Source organism: Ceraceosorus guamensis (genome assembly GCF_003144195.1).
Source record: "Ceraceosorus guamensis strain MCA 4658 unplaced genomic scaffold IE81scaffold_14, whole genome shotgun sequence".
NCBI lineage: Eukaryota > Fungi > Basidiomycota > Exobasidiomycetes > Ceraceosorales > Ceraceosoraceae > Ceraceosorus > Ceraceosorus guamensis.
The window spans coordinates 168290-182821 of record NW_020290009.1 but is presented as its reverse complement, the minus strand read 5'-3'; the positions used below and the strand labels follow the sequence as shown (position 1 = coordinate 182821).

Genomic DNA, 14532 nt, shown 5'->3' with positions numbered 1-14532 from the left:
AGCAGATGTTGATTGTGATGTGCAGGAATTTGAGGGGGACGATGATGGGTTGATGGATTCGGCATCCCTGAAGTCCGCGAGCGTGTCCGATACAAGCTGCCAATCATTGCGGCCCACGACTGTAACTGGCGCATTTCACGCATCCGGGCTTGGCTTAGGGTGAAAAGGTGTGATTCTACTCACGACCGCCGAAGGTCTCTGAGATCTTCACAACGTCCATCGTGCGGATCGAAGCTCGGTCATCTCCTCAACTTGGAACAGCGCCCGCGCCACCTGACCCGACAACAAGATTCACAACTCGACCACGCCCAAGCGTACACCTTCTCTGCTGCTTCTGTCGAAGTTGGTCGGCTCATCAACAATGAGCCGCACTCCTCTCGCACCTGTCCAAAGGGCGAACAACAACAACATCGACGACACGGCAGGGAGCTACAATCTTGCCCATCCGCTGGAAAGCGATCCGCCCATCGTCAGCTCTCTCTCAGGCCTCAAGGCTCGTCTCTCGCACATTCGTCGATCCACTAGCCACCAGTCGGAGAACGAGCTCCCTCGAGACTCTGGGAGCGAAGCAGCGTACACGAAGGAGAACAATTCCAACAGTCACCTCTCCCTCAAGACTCCTTCATCATCACGGGATCGTAACCTGAATTCCGTCGCACCCACCCGACCCGCTCTTTCCAACGCTACTCTGCCACCTTCACCACCCGCTTCCAATAGAGAGGCCGGCAGCACAGAGCCCATGTCGCACCCCACTTCTCGCGATGCAGAACCAAGAATGGTCATCAGCAGGCCATCACCACAACCCCATCCAAGCCCTCTCAGCTCTCCACGCAAGGTGGGCGCCAAGTCTCGCAGACCCCATCTCAGCGTCGGTGCAGAGTCTCCAAACCCTCGAGCTCGCAAGAATGTTCGCTCCGAGGACGAAGACGATCCTCAGGGAGACTTGCCTGCAAGTCAGAGGTCCGACATAAGCACGGATACACGAAGCAAAAGGTCTCATGGTGGCCGAGCATCCCGCGGATCTTCAGCTGGACTCGGGGCTAGCGAGCAGTCTTTCATCCGCGAGGCTCGCAAGCGCGCCTGGGATCAAGTACATACCAGTCCTCCCACGATTCGTTACCTCGAGCCAAATCCTCTCCCGCCCACACGCTACAATCCTCTGGCGCACCGCCAGCGCTCAGCAGGGAGGGCATCGGCCTCTTTGGACAATCCAGACAACTCACAGGGTTCGATGGGCTCTCGCAGTCGTGCAAGCTCCCGGACCCAGGAGCTTCGCTCCGAAGGCGCAGCAGTCAAGCGCTCGGGATCTAGGGCCTCGGTCTCAACTCCACCTCCAGCATTCAGAGATCGCATCAGTGCCGATCCACAACGCCCACCTTCACCGACTGATGACCCCCTCCTTCTCAGGGGCAGGTCGGGCGTGCCACGTGCACGCTTGCCGCGAGCGGTCCAGATCAAGGAGGACCCTGATGCTCAATACGACTGGTCCGTAGGCGATGCTTCCGTGGAGATGGTGCCATCGCACCCGTATCACAGCGGTGGTCCTTCCCAAAGCCGCTCTTACGCTGCAGACGCTCCTCCTCCCCAGGTCGTCTCGGACACCGAAGGGGCCTACCTTGATCATGACGGCGGGGTGGACTTCTTTGGCGTGGACGGTCCAGCCGGCGATTCGCCTTCGCCTTCGCCTTCTCGTTCTCCTTCCCCTGCGCCACCGGAAGCTTTTGCAGATGACAGTATAGCCAACGCAAGCTTGGAGGGGAATGATGAAGAGCAAGACGAAGCGATTGAAAAGCACAACGGCAGGCAGGACGAAGACATGAGTGCGAGTCTTTTGGATAGCACTTCTCGCTACAATGAAGAAGAGGACTCAAAAGCGTCTACAGATCGCGAAGCAAACGACGATGCGCCCCACGCACACATCCAAGAGTCGGATCTCACCGACAGCTTGCGAGACGCCAGTGGGGAAAACGCCTCAGAGGAAGTTTCCGCCCAGTTGTTCGGTGCTGCCAGCGCTTCTTACGATTCTGAAGAGGAGGATGATGAGGCTTCAGTCCGGGAGGACGAAGTGGCACTGATCAGCCTGAGCTCTAGCTCTGGTACGGATGACGCGGGCAACAATTCTCAACTGACTGCCGCAACCTCGAGATCAAGCAATGGAGCGGTCGAAAGCACGCGAGAAGACAGCTTCGACAATGCAGCCAAGAGCTTCGCCTCTCAGCTTGACGAAGCTGAGCGAGGTGAAGAAGAAGCGCACGTGGAGGAAGAGGTCCTGGAAGATCTCAGCGTCTCGAACGAGATGGAGCACAGCGCGAGCGCTGAGACTGATGCAGGCGCGGACCCAAGCACCTCAAGAGACGTACAAGAGGACGAAGCTGCCGTCGAGGATTCTCTTAGTCTCTCAGAGACCTCCGAAAGACACAGGTCCTTATCTCCTGAAGAGGCAGAAGGGCCAGAAGAGCTACAGACATCCGAGGAGATCCCTGATGGTCAGCTCTCGGCCTCCGGTGACATCGTCGAGGAGCCACAAGAGCCAGACTATGATGGGGATGCGGCTGCAGCTTACGCATCGCAGCAAGCGTCTTCCGCGGAGCCTTCCATCAATGAGGCTGAACGAGGAGCCGCCGACGCTTTGAGCTTGCCCCGCCAGCACTCCGAGCATATCGAGGACGCTTCGTCGGTCGCGAACGAGGTGCGAGTGCCAGAGCATTCTATGGAATCGGTCGATTTCAGCTTGGCGGAGACTGAGGAAGAAGATGGTGATGAGCAGGATGTAGAAGACTCAATGCACGTTGAGACCCTATTACAGTCCGCCCGCAAGATCAGGCAGATCAGCGGCGAGTCAGACGCTCTCTCCAGTACCCCACTTTCTCTTCCTGCTCGCAGCCTGCTGCCTCTCGCAGAGGCGACTAGAGCTTCGCCTTCGCCTCTTCTGCGTGAGGCTATCCTGCACAGCTCCCGCGTTGACGCCACGGAAAGAGAGCTGTCGACCGCCGAGCAGAGCATCGCAGACATGACTGCTTCTTTCAGCTCTCAGCAGAACGCAGAGGCTCGGGCGCGTCTGCACTTGCAACACTCTGACAGGCCGATCGTGGAGGTCAGCAGCACCGATGGTCGGGTCGCGGACAGAGCTATGGCTATTCTCAACCACTTTGGCGGCTGGATAGAACGTGGCGGGATGCTGTACGAAGGTCAAGCGGAAAGTGGTCAACTCGCACACGCGGGTCCCATCCTGCCAAGTGACTTGGCCGGTATCCAGCAAGTGCTCCAACAAATGGACGCAAGCACCCAAGCCAGTCGACCCACCAATTTCGGCGTCACAGTCTCCCGTCCGGCCCCTCAAGACTCGATCATGAGCTCTCTACAAACGCCCATCAGGGCTAGCCCGCCTATTCAGCTGACGCTGTCTACCGCAAAAACGCCTCGCCCACCAGGTGCTTTCGTAGGCTGGACGCCAGTCACAGACAAGCGAGTGGAGCCGAATCGCATGGACAAGCTGGTCGAGAGTGCACTAAGCGATTGCAGGTCTCTGAGGACCGACATCAAGGGCAGTGCAGGTTGTGTAAGAGATCAGGACGGCAACCTGACCGATGACACGATGCGATCGCTGATGCGCGTGTTCGATCGTGCTTTGGAACTGGACTACAAGAGCCTGTCCAGAGATGAGCATCTCTCAAAGGCAATGAGACGCAAAATTGCTGCGTACGACGTTCGAGCCGAGGAAGTCGTTAACGCCTTTGTGTGCGCGCATGAGATTGGCGCGCGATACGGCGGTGGAGAGACCCCGAACAAGGAGAGGTGAGTGCTGCGCAGTGCCTGATGACTACAGAGTCAAAAACTGACCTGCTGGTCATCATTTGTCAGGCGGATCACGAATCAATTAATCAACTCGGTACCGAGCCTTCGACGTCGCTATCTCTTGCGTCTCGAGAAAGCCTGCCCAGGAACGCTCACAGCAAAGGAACAGGCAGAGCTGGACGCCATGGTCGATGCAGCTGAGGAGCTGAGAAGGCTACAAAGAGAGGAGAGCGTCTCCACTCAAGCGTCCGTGTCGAGGAAGAGGGACCGCGAGCCTGTACCGAGCGTGCGGGCTGCGGCTCCCTCCGATGCCGCGCAAAGTCTTTATCCTGCCTTGCTACCATCTCCAGCGCAAATCCACGACGCGAATGCAACGCCGAATTCCAGTATCCGGGGGCGCATGTCAGGCTTGATGAGTACGCTCACGGACAGATTCCTGCGGTCCGCGCCAGAAGCTGCGCGAGTTGAAGCAGCTCCTGCGATGCGAAAGATGGCGCCTGTAGTCCTCAGCTTGCCTGTGCGCAACGAAGAAGTTGAAAAGTTGGCCTCGACGGCAACCTTGGCACCAAAGACGCACGTAGCGTCTCCTCGTAAAGCGCGACAAGAGCCAGCTCAGTCCGCCCAGTCCGCCCCGTCTGTTCCTCCCCGCGCCCCCGCACCTATAGATTCAGCACCTCCTCCCCCACCGCCGCCACCCGCACCAACTGCTGCGAAGCTACAAGAAGCCATTCGCCAGACCAGTAGGCGCGAGAAGATCACTCCGCCATCCCCGAAGAAGCCGTCTGACTCACCACGACGCCGTCACAGGGCCAGTATGGATCTCAACGAGATTAGAGAGCGAGCCGAAGCAAGACATCGGCGAGTCAGCAGTGGAAAGACATCGACGTCGGGCTCTGACAAGCTCGCGCTCCGTCCTTCAGTCTCCACGGAGCAACCGGCACATTTGCCGCGTTCTCTCAGGTCAGCAGAGGAGACGCAGTCTGCTCGAGCGAGATCTAGCCTAAACGATAGCCAGCTCAACAAGGCGCGGGCTCGACTGAGTGCTCAAGGCACGTCTCACCCCAATCGAACCCCCGTCATGAACACGGCGCCAATCGAACGAGCAACAGTCAGCGCTGCGCGAGCGCGACTCTCTGTGGGCAGCGAAAGTTCCACATCCCTCTACCCTGATTTGAGCAGATCGATCGGGCCAGGCTCCCGCGCTCTTGGTCACACGAGCACATCCGTAAAGGGCGGAGGCTTGGGCAACTCCTCTTTTGTCCAGCTCACACCTTTGGCTTGTCTCAGCCCGGACTCCCACCTTCGCGCTGCAGAGGCAGTCGCGAACTTGGCGGAGCTCAGGAGGCACACTGCCTGGGTCAGTCCTCGCAGACGTCGGCAAAGCGCGGCCGCACCAGTTCGTTTCGCCGATATGTCCGTCTCCATGTCTGCGGACGGAGCGCAGACGCGTTCTCCCTCAAGACGCAGCCCTCGCCGAGATCACTCCTCATCAGAAATCTTGCCTTCTCGCAAGTAGAGCGCTACTGCTATCCACTTTGCGCTGTCAGCGTCTCAACGAGAACTCGAGCAGTGCGCAGCGGTGTCCCTTTTATCGCTCTATCTCGTGTCTGTGAATATATTCCAGAGGTCTCAAACACGCGCTCTATCTGTCATACTATCGTTGCTACATGTATTACCTTCTCCGATCGATCTTAGTTCTTGGTCGAACACCCCGCTTCGACTACCGAAAGCTCTGAAAATTGATGTCCTTACGAGTCGTGGCGTCGTGAAATGACGCGTAGACTGATACTCATGCCATTCGCGACCAGCAGGCCTTGCTTGCGGAATGGTCGGCCTCGCTTCGCGGTGGTCACAGAACGTTTGCGACACTCATGACTCTAGCTGCAAACTCGCCGAAGCCGAGCGCGTCAGGCTTCAAGGGTCAATCGGCAGTCGGCCTGTACCGTAGCTGAGCGTCACAAGCAGCTTTGACAACCTCTCGCTCTTGTGGACTACCATGCAGATGTGTGGGGCTCGGGTACAACGGAGAGCACATGCTCATGGGATAGCTCGCGGAAATTCATGGGGTAGACGGTGGTAAGGAATGATGTCTTGAAGAAGCTGGGTGACGTGCATATCGCTCTAAAGGCTTGTGGGAAGATGTGTCTAAAGGGTCATGTACACCACATCAATGTTACTCGCGGTCTTCCTCTTCTGGCTCGTCTTCGTTATCCTCATCGAAGATCGCCTCTTGCTCGTCGTCTCTCATCTGGTCGAGGTCAAAGCCCTCATCCTCTTCCACATCGCTGAGTGCGTCCGAATCTTCCGCCTGGCCAGAAGAGGACTCTTGCTCGGAGTGCGAGCTAGGGTGACCCGGAATGGGAGTGCTATTCGCGGAGTCTCGCTCGCGCGCGGTGTCAAAAGACTCGGAAGCGGTAGAGCTTGGAGCAGCTCGTCCTGCAGACGTAAGATGGATACCATCCTGATCAGCGCGAGCCGGCTCTTGACCGGACAACGCGTCACTACGCGAAGGTGCGGCAGAGCCGGCTCCATGTCCGCCTGAGCTACTGCGTCCACTCTCTTGAGCGCTTCGGGAGGGCTGCACCATCTCGACGTCGGAGGATCCGCCCTCGTCGGAGTCGTCCAAAGAGATTACTTGAATGTTGTTTGCCCGGCTGGAGCCAGGTCAGAGAGGTGAATCAGCACAAGAATCTCTGCGAATGGTGGGAGTACAAGCACAAACATTTACTCAACTCACTTGGCTTGTCGGTTGCGCCTTCTCTCCGCCAAGCGTCGAGCAGCATTTGAACCGATCGCATTGTCCTCGTCCTCGTCCTCTTCACCATCTTCCACCATGAAGGCTTCGTGGTCTGCGCGTTCTTCGTCGTCAATGAAATCATCGTCCTCTTCGTCCTCGTCATCACTACCTATATCGTCGAGGCCGTGCTCAAAGAGCCTTGCAGCTAGTCTGTGGTTATCGTACTGCGCAGATGTGCCACGTTGACGATTGCGACGATTGGAGCCACCAGTAATTGGCAGCGTGATCGGCCCGACAGGCAAGGAGGGTCGAGCGTTAGAAGGACCCGCAGCGGCAGCAAGAGGAAACGAAGCAACACGAGAGGCACGCGAAGGGCTAGCAGCGGGGGAAATGGGAGCAGCCTCGAACCTGACAGATCTGACGACACCTGGGGCACGTGTGCCAGCAGCGCGGTTGGCGCTCACAGTGCGAGGAGCAGTGGCAGGTCGCAAAGCTTGCGGTTGCGATCGAGCCGCCCTCTGCCCTGCAGTTGCGGTGCTCGAAGAGGCAGCGGACGGACGAAGAGTACGGACAAATGCTTGCGGATGCGCGCCTCGACTTACGCTTGCTGCTGCCCTCGCGTACCTCTGAGCTGCCTCCTCCACTCCACTGTTCCACATGGGCACCCCCGACATGCCGAGCCTCCTGAGAGCATCTGACATGTAGCTGCGCCAGGTGCCGCCGTACGCTAGCCTTCGAACGGCAGTGGCTGCGTCACCGCGGAAAATTGGCATTGGCTCACGCAAATGTGGCCCCGTTCCCTGCCCATTGAGGGACGTCGATCTGCCGGTTGTTGTAGGACCACGACGAATGCTCACAATTTCGAAGGGGTTACCTTGACCGTCCCAGTCCGAATACGGAGAGAACCCACCGCTGCCGGTGTAGTCATCGGCTTCTGGGTATTCAAGAGCACTGCGAATGGCGTCGAGATCGGTGAGCTATCCTTGACAGCGGGCAAGGTTGACGGCAGGGCTCACCAGTCAGGGTTGGTACAGATGCCCCTTACGACCTCAGATGAGCAATCGCCGCAGCGCATGACTCCATCTTCCACATCGTGGATGAGCTTGTTGTGGCCTGCCTCAGGAAAGATGTCTACCGACCAAAGCGGGGCAGTGGTAACAGGCATTAGACTTAGGGATGGCGGGAAACGCACGAGTAGCACTCACGCTTCCAGAGATCTGTCCCTTGAGGCATGTCGTCACCCTTGTCCTGACGCGTCGAAGGTGTGGAGTCCTCGCCGCCGCGACCGTGACCAGATCGTACAGCTGAATCGAGTTGATCGAGAAAACCCTTGATCATCCATACCTCTGCTGGACGGGCCTCCACGCGCGCGCGACAATGTGGGCAGAGTTTGACTCTGCGCTGTGTGGCGCGGCGCTCAAAGGCAAGCCGTTCTGCGGGTGTGAGAGATGCCCGGGGCTCTGATTCATGGGGCTCGCGTCTGATTCGGGAAGTGAGAAGTGAGGTCAATAAGTGGCCGACTACGCTAATGAGCAAGCACTCACTTTTCAAACCAGCCCACCAAGCAACGTGCGCAGAAGGTATGCCCACAGGGTGTCAGGACGTGTGGGCGCCACGCAAGATCGAGGCAAATGGTGCAGGTGCACATGGAGTGTATGTTTTCGATAATGCTCCTCGAAGCCTCAATGAAGTTATTCTTCGACTCCATCTCTTTCTCAGCCCTGACGAGGCTGAGCTCAAGCTCTGTGGTACCTCGATGGACTCCTGAAGCGGCGCAGAAATGATGAATTGGTGAGCAAGGTCGAAAGTGCCACCTTTGATATGGAGCACGGAACTCGCGACTAACCTAGAGAGGTTGCAACTTTCGAAGAAGAATCTGGAGCACCTTTGAGAGGCTTCTCGGACGTCGAAGGCGAGGCAGATCGAGCCAGCCCTGTGTGGCTCTTACCTGCCAATGCCACCTTCTTCGGCTCGTTTTCGTCTGAAATGGGAAGCAGGGACTCCTGCTTCTTGGCCTTTCCATCTGATGAGGGAGAACCAAGCGCGACAAGCTTTGTTCTCGGCGAGTGCGAGTTGCGTGATTGTGAGCGCGTGCGTCTAGGTGGGTTTGTTACCATAGATGTGGGAAGGCGCGAGGCCTGATCCTGTGAGCGGGCCGCGATAGCTGGCGGATATAGCTGTCCAGAGGTCGTAGAGCCTGAAGCACAACAGGGCGAGGCAGATCGTAACGACGACGTCAGCAGTCATGTTGTGCAATGAGATATGCACCTCGCTTCCGAAACCTAAGTGTCAGAGCAAGACTTACCTTGGCCAGAGCGCGTGTCCCGTTTGGTTGCGGGGGTGAAGGCGAGGAACTCAACACTGGAATCTGGATCGAGCTTCCGTCTCCCAGATCCGATCATGTTGTTATGTTGAACAGAGGGGCTTTGTCGCTTGCGTGTGAAATTTGCGCCTGCTGCACTGGTACCAACATGCTCAGCCGGGTTGGGAGGCGCTGAAGGCGAGCGGCCCCCAGCTGGGGTGGAGGCCGGCCCAGCGTCGTCCATCGTTGTCGATTAAAAGAGATCAAGACAAGCCTCAATGGTGTAAGTGGTGCGCAGCAGCGTTTTCGAGGCAAGGAGGCGAGACTGTCGAAAGGACCGCTTCCACTCTCTTGCGAGATGGGTCGTTGTCAAGCGTGAGAGATGTACAGAGGTGGCGAGAAGTCAAGACATCGACTGCTTTCGATTCGTGTTGGTGCCCGGGCGCGCTCCATGCAGCAACGTCAGCATCTTGCATGCAGCCCAAATTCTGGTGACGCTGCTGCCTGCTGCTTGATGATGCAGGCGGTGGAGCCGGCAAGCAGTTCTGATAGTCACAGTGCGAGGTATCTCATCAGCCTTGACTCACGACTCTGACTCCAAAATGCTGCCGGGCGGTCAGGTGTCGCGCGTCAACAAAGCGCGCGCGCGCGTTTGATCATTCACGACTCGCGAGTTTGAGAGCGCGGGTAGTCGTGAGTGGCCCGAGTCTACTAAGTGGCTTAGACTCGTATAAGGTCAAGTAGAGTCACAGTGCCTTGATATCCATAGAACGATATCCTCTATGGTGGGTCAGACTCATGACCACCAAATTCCGTAGGATCCAGGGGCGAAAGGAAGGAGCTGAGTTTTTGATATGATTAATCGATAACCCGCCTCAATCAAGAAACAAGAACAAAAAGCAAAATCAACAAGTATGTATGCAAGCAGACAATCTTGAATCTTAAATCTTAGTCGAAATCCGTGTTACAACAAAGGGATATCATTGCTATTCAAAATTAGCAAATCCAATCTTAATTCTTAATCTGAACGCGCGCGGTAAGCTCAGCTCTCGCTGGCCTATGCGGCTGAATGTGAGAGCCACGTGGGTTTAGGACGAGTCGCCGCGCATCCGGCCGTGCACTGCGGAGTGGGCAATCTTCCTGCTGAAGCCAAGGCCGTGGCAGCTGCGACGACGGTCACACATTCTTCAGGCTTTCGCTCCATCCATCAACCCAATCGCACCTTTTATCTCTCTAGCCGCGTCTCATTCTTGAGTCACAATGTCAGAGTCTTTGCAGTACCGTGGCGAGCTTGCCGCTCACCGTGGCTGGGTCACCGCCATTGCTACCTCCTCGGAGAACCCCAACCTTCTCCTGACGGCTTCTCGTGGTGAGTACGATTGAGACTGGCCCAGGTTGCAAGGATTGCTCGATGGGAGGTTATAGGACTTCTTCGAAAGTAGTAGCTGCTCTTGGAGATGGTGTTGGCTACTTTTGCTGACGCGTACATCGTTCCTCTCAATTCTCAGACCGCACCATCATCGTGTGGGAGCTTGGCCGCGATGATGCTAACTATGGCTACCCCAAGAAGATTTTGAGAGGCCACAACCACTTCGTGTCAGACATTGTCATCAGCAGCGATGGTCAATTCGCTCTTTCTGCCTCGTGGGACAAGACTCTCCGCCTTTGGGACCTCAATACCGGTACGACCGCCCGTCGCTTCGTGGGACACACTGGCGATGTTCTTAGTGTCAGCTTCAGCGCCGACAACCGTCAGATCGTCAGCGGAAGCCGTGACAGGACCATCAAGCTGTGGAACACCCTTGGTGAATGCAAGTTCAACATCCAGGAGGACGGTCACACGGAGTGGGTCAGCTGCGTTCGCTTCTCCCCCAACCCTTCCAACCCCGTCATTGTGTCTGCTGGATGGGACAAGGTCGTCAAGGTGAGTTGCAGACAAAGTTATGCAGCATCACATGGTTGGGGAACACTGCGATGAAGAGGAAATTAGTATTTGCTACTTCAGAGGTGCACAAGATGCATCAATGAGACAATACCTACAACCACCAAGATCACTGAGCATGCTTCCAGTGCAAGCAAGAAGCGAGTCTAGCAGCTGTCGAAGCTGTTTGCTGACACTGCGCTTCTCGCTTCCCAGGTCTGGGAGCTTTCCAAGTGCAAGCTGAAGACTAACCACTTCGGTCACACTGGCTACATCAACACCGTCACTGTCTCTCCTGATGGTTCGCTGTGCGCTTCCGGTGGAAAGGACGGTATCACCATGCTCTGGGAGCTGTCCGACGGCAAGCACCTGTACAGCCTCGAGGCCGGCGACACTGTCAACGCTCTTGTGTTCAGCCCCAACCGCTACTGGCTTTGCGCTGCCACCGCATCTTGCATCAAGATTTTCGATCTCGAGAGCAAGAGCATCGTCGACGAGCTGAAGCCCGAGTTCACGGGCGTCGGCAAGAAGGCCATCGACCCCGAGTGCATCTCCCTCGCTTGGTCGGCCGACGGCTCTACCCTCTATGCCGGTTACTCCGACAACCTCGTCCGTGTCTACAGCGTCTTGGCCTGAGCCGATCACGCCTGTGCGCTTGACGGCTTGGCAGCCATTGTGGAGGATCAGGGGCTGTCGTGAACGCAGGGGGCGTTTCCAGCCTTGAGAGTTCGGAGGATGAAAAGTGATGCGAGCGCAGGGGGCGCTACCACTTTGGGAAGGAAGTCACATCATTTACTTTCATGAGGTCCTGAACGCGACGCGTGCTGGAACGGCTTTGAAGGTCGCAATTGCCTAGTCATGACTGAGGCAAAGAGCCCTGATGGCTCAAGCGTCTGGACCTCAGAGTTGCCGCAGGCGCAGGGGGCGTCTCCACCTCTTTCTCCCATGTATTTTTCACTCACGATACAAAATTCAGCATGTGCACTGAAATTCGACTGAGGGTACGAATGGGCGGATCCTTGTGATCCTTCGACTCTGTTGCTTTTCAGTATGCGCTCACTGGTGCTCAGTATCAACCCTTTCGACTAGGCTGAAATGCGGGCACGGTTGTGTGGACATCAAGAGCCCAGTTTCCTGAACAATCGTGAATCTCAAACCACGTGGTTTCTCCTCACACGCCGCGCAATTCTCACTCTCTCGTGCGAGAAGGCACGCAACGAGCTGATTTTTTGGTGAATGCATGCATGCACGCGTGCACCTCAACTCGACTGGATTCGCGACCAACCCTCACGACTTGCTGGGGGCCTGTTTGTGCACTTCCTGACATTTTAGCTGAGCCGAACCTCGAATCGTGGATGACACTGAGCAACGGGCACGATCCCACTTGTGGACTCACGACGTCTTTCATCTGATTCTTACAACCTACTCCATCGGAGTGTCTAGACCACGAGGGACCACTGCAGGCGCAAACTTGAGGCTTATTACCAACCAAGACCACGTTGACGGGTGCCTCGTTCTCTCCCAAGCACCTGTCACATTCCGGCAGGATGACTGATCAAGACGTGCCGAAGACGGAGACGCCGGTGGAGACTACTGCGGAAGGCTCCACTGCACCCGCTGCGCCTGCTGTCGATCCTCAGACCGCTGCCGCGGCTGCCGGCGTTCCTGATGCTCTGGACCCATCTGCCATCGAGAAGCATGTGGCTCTGAGCGAAGTAGCTCGCCAAAGTGAGTGTAGGCAATATGTAGGCGCCGGAAAGAGCCAGGAATGCCGTTGTCGTGCTGTAAGTCCCTCCGAGATGGTTGTTTGCTGATTCCTTGCGTTCCTGTTCTTGCTTAGTCTCCTTCTATTTCGGCGATGCGAACTACCCCTTCGACAGGTTCTTGTTCATGCTAAGCAGGAAAAGCCCAGAAGGTTGGGTGCCAATCTCCATCATTGCTTCTTTCAAGCGTATGAAGCCCATGCGCTCTCTTTTGACCGACGAGGAGATTGCCGCCTCCGTAGAAGAGGCCATGCAACTTCAGGAGGATCCGCTCGTGGAGGTGGACGAATCCAAGACCAAGATCAGACGCAAGAGGGAGCTCGTGCCAAAGAAGGATGCTTTTGCCAGAAGCGCATATGTCGTGAGTAGCTGATTAGTGATCTGGTTGTGCCGGTCGCACATGGGTATGCTCCGGAGCTGACGCGCAGTTGCTCTTCGCTAACCTCACATCAGAAAGGCTTCGGAGAGGAGACTGGCGAGCTTCAGAAGGATTTGGAAGCTTTCTTTGCCGAGTACGGCGACATTGCTCAAGTACGCTTGCGCCGCGACAAGGGCCGTGGGTTCAAAGGGAGCGTCTTCGTCGAATTCAACAATTTCAAAGAACTTCAACAATTTGTTCAATTGGGCCAGAAAGCTGACGACGATGACGAGCGACCCAAGTGGGAGGGCCACCCACTGCAAATCATGACAAAGTAAGTATGTGCATCTCAGCCCTTTGCGTGAGCTTGCCATCTCAACCAGTGCTGAATTTGGCTGAGCATTTGCGACCCAATTGACCTTCTTTCTGACGCAGGGAGGCTTACTGCGACATGAAAATGGAAGAGAAGGGCATTGACAAAACCAAGAGCTCGGTGTATCGTGGAAAGGAGTCCAAAGAGACTGGCCCAGTGCGCTTCAACGCTTTCAGGGAGATGGAGAGAGAGGCCGCTGGGCTGCCGGCATGGCACGATACCGACTCTCAACAGTCGGGTGCTGCCCCGAAACCAAACCGCAAGCCCGACCGCAGCGAGCCTCTGGAGCTCGAGTTCAACGGCAAGACGCTCACCACTCGAGCTGATGGAACTGTTGATCCTGACGAGGTGGCTTTCCCTGAGCAGAGCGTTCTTGCATTTGAAGGAGCTGGGGAGGGGGGACACTGGCGGGACCTGAAGGTGAGTTGTCTTCATGCATATTGTTGGCAGTATCTACGCCGAAAAGCTTATGCTTTGGATCCACTCATGCCCTGATTGCGACCTTCAGGAGACTCTTTTGACCATCCTTCCGACGTCCTTCGTGGAGTTTCCCGAGGGCGCCGTGAAGGGCGCGGTGGGCTTCACCACCCCGGTGGCGGAGGACAAATTCAAGGAGATCATCGATCGCGCCATTCTTGTTGGTGGGCAGCCTGTCACCTGGTCTCGCGTCGCTGATCAGGACGCCAAGAAGTTTTATATTGACAGGGCCAACTTCAGAGCCAAGTGGCTTCTGGATGCGCGCTCCAACCCGACAAACGGGCATGGCCGGGGCGGCAAGAGCGGACGCGGTGCCAGGGGAGGACGAGGAGGTGGCGGCGGTGGTCGCGGCGGACGGGGTGGCAGGGGCAGTGGAAGAGGTGGCGGACGAGGTGGCAGGGGTGGTCAATCCTTCTCGAGGAGTTCAGATAGGAAACGAGAGAATGGGGACCAAGGCGATTCTGACAGACCCAATAAGCGTCAAGCCACCGATGCCCCACCAGTCATTGGATCGGCTGTCAAGCGCGAGGAGTAGAGCGCCCCGTTCGCAAGACCGTATCTGGATGCAAGAGGACCCCCACGCCTCGCCTCCACAGCACAATTTGATGTCGAGCCGATGTCGAAGAATGCATCACTGGCTCGATCTCAAACAGCTTCGCGCAAACTCAGGAGGCGGGGAGCGCTCTGCGTCGTGTTCGAGGCGAGGTCCAGAATCTATGATTAATTTCAGACCCATTACACTCGAGATAGCGTGGTTCACACAATTGATCATCATTCAGAGAGATTGCGCCAGCTTCGTGATGTGA

The 14532-nt window shown here is 56.7% G+C and overlaps 4 protein-coding genes across 4 annotated transcripts; 3 read left to right on the top strand and 1 right to left on the bottom strand.

Moving 5' to 3' along the window:
* Positions 1 to 114: 114 nt before the first annotated feature.
* On the top strand, positions 115 to 5536 carry IE81DRAFT_45431 (hypothetical protein). The gene is made up of 2 exons (XM_025517357.1): positions 115 to 3795; positions 3862 to 5536. The coding sequence occupies exons 1-2, from the start codon at positions 362 to 364 to the stop codon at positions 5309 to 5311; spliced, it is 4884 nt and encodes a 1627-aa protein (XP_025371219.1). The 5' UTR covers positions 115 to 361; the 3' UTR covers positions 5312 to 5536.
* Positions 5537 to 5968: 432 nt separating this feature from the next.
* IE81DRAFT_340323 (hypothetical protein) lies at positions 5969 to 9348 on the bottom strand (the record flags this gene model as incomplete). The annotated part of the gene is made up of 9 exons (XM_025515610.1): positions 8838 to 9348; positions 8379 to 8729; positions 8077 to 8296; positions 7738 to 8012; positions 7549 to 7663; positions 7390 to 7483; positions 6533 to 6756; positions 6253 to 6449; positions 5969 to 6231 (listed from the first exon to the last, which is right to left on the bottom strand). Exons 1-9 carry the CDS (start codon positions 9076 to 9078, stop codon positions 5969 to 5971), a joined length of 1980 nt encoding a protein of 659 aa, XP_025371218.1. The 5' UTR covers positions 9079 to 9348.
* Positions 9349 to 10004: 656 nt separating this feature from the next.
* On the top strand, positions 10005 to 11833 carry IE81DRAFT_321717 (putative CPC2 protein). The gene is made up of 3 exons (XM_025513430.1): positions 10005 to 10203; positions 10343 to 10758; positions 10972 to 11833. The coding sequence occupies exons 1-3, from the start codon at positions 10095 to 10097 to the stop codon at positions 11389 to 11391; spliced, it is 945 nt and encodes a 314-aa protein (XP_025371217.1). The 5' UTR covers positions 10005 to 10094; the 3' UTR covers positions 11392 to 11833.
* A 205-nt stretch (positions 11834 to 12038) lies between these two features.
* IE81DRAFT_321716 (hypothetical protein) lies at positions 12039 to 14510 on the top strand. The gene is made up of 5 exons (XM_025513429.1): positions 12039 to 12483; positions 12596 to 12879; positions 12972 to 13210; positions 13312 to 13669; positions 13758 to 14510. Exons 1-5 carry the CDS (start codon positions 12303 to 12305, stop codon positions 14259 to 14261), a joined length of 1566 nt encoding a protein of 521 aa, XP_025371216.1. The 5' UTR covers positions 12039 to 12302; the 3' UTR covers positions 14262 to 14510.
* Positions 14511 to 14532: the final 22 nt, after the last annotated feature.

Bases quoted from the DNA above. Each gene is read 5' to 3' on its own strand.
- IE81DRAFT_321716 (XM_025513429.1), top strand. From the start codon at position 12,303: ATGACTGATCAAGACGTGCCGAAGACGGAGACGCCGGTGGAGACTACT. The intron at 12,880-12,971 runs GTGAGTAGCTGA...ACCTCACATCAG, and splicing joins TTGCCAGAAGCGCATATGTC to AAAGGCTTCGGAGAGGAGAC. The intron at 13,211-13,311 runs GTAAGTATGTGC...TTTCTGACGCAG, and splicing joins CCACTGCAAATCATGACAAA to GGAGGCTTACTGCGACATGA.
- IE81DRAFT_45431 (XM_025517357.1), top strand. From the start codon at position 362: ATGAGCCGCACTCCTCTCGCACCTGTCCAAAGGGCGAACAACAACAAC. The intron at 3,796-3,861 runs GTGAGTGCTGCG...ATCATTTGTCAG, and splicing joins GAGACCCCGAACAAGGAGAG to GCGGATCACGAATCAATTAA.
- IE81DRAFT_321717 (XM_025513430.1), top strand. From the start codon at position 10,095: ATGTCAGAGTCTTTGCAGTACCGTGGCGAGCTTGCCGCTCACCGTGGC. The intron at 10,204-10,342 runs GTGAGTACGATT...CTCAATTCTCAG, and splicing joins TCTCCTGACGGCTTCTCGTG to ACCGCACCATCATCGTGTGG. The intron at 10,759-10,971 runs GTGAGTTGCAGA...CTCGCTTCCCAG, and splicing joins GATGGGACAAGGTCGTCAAG to GTCTGGGAGCTTTCCAAGTG.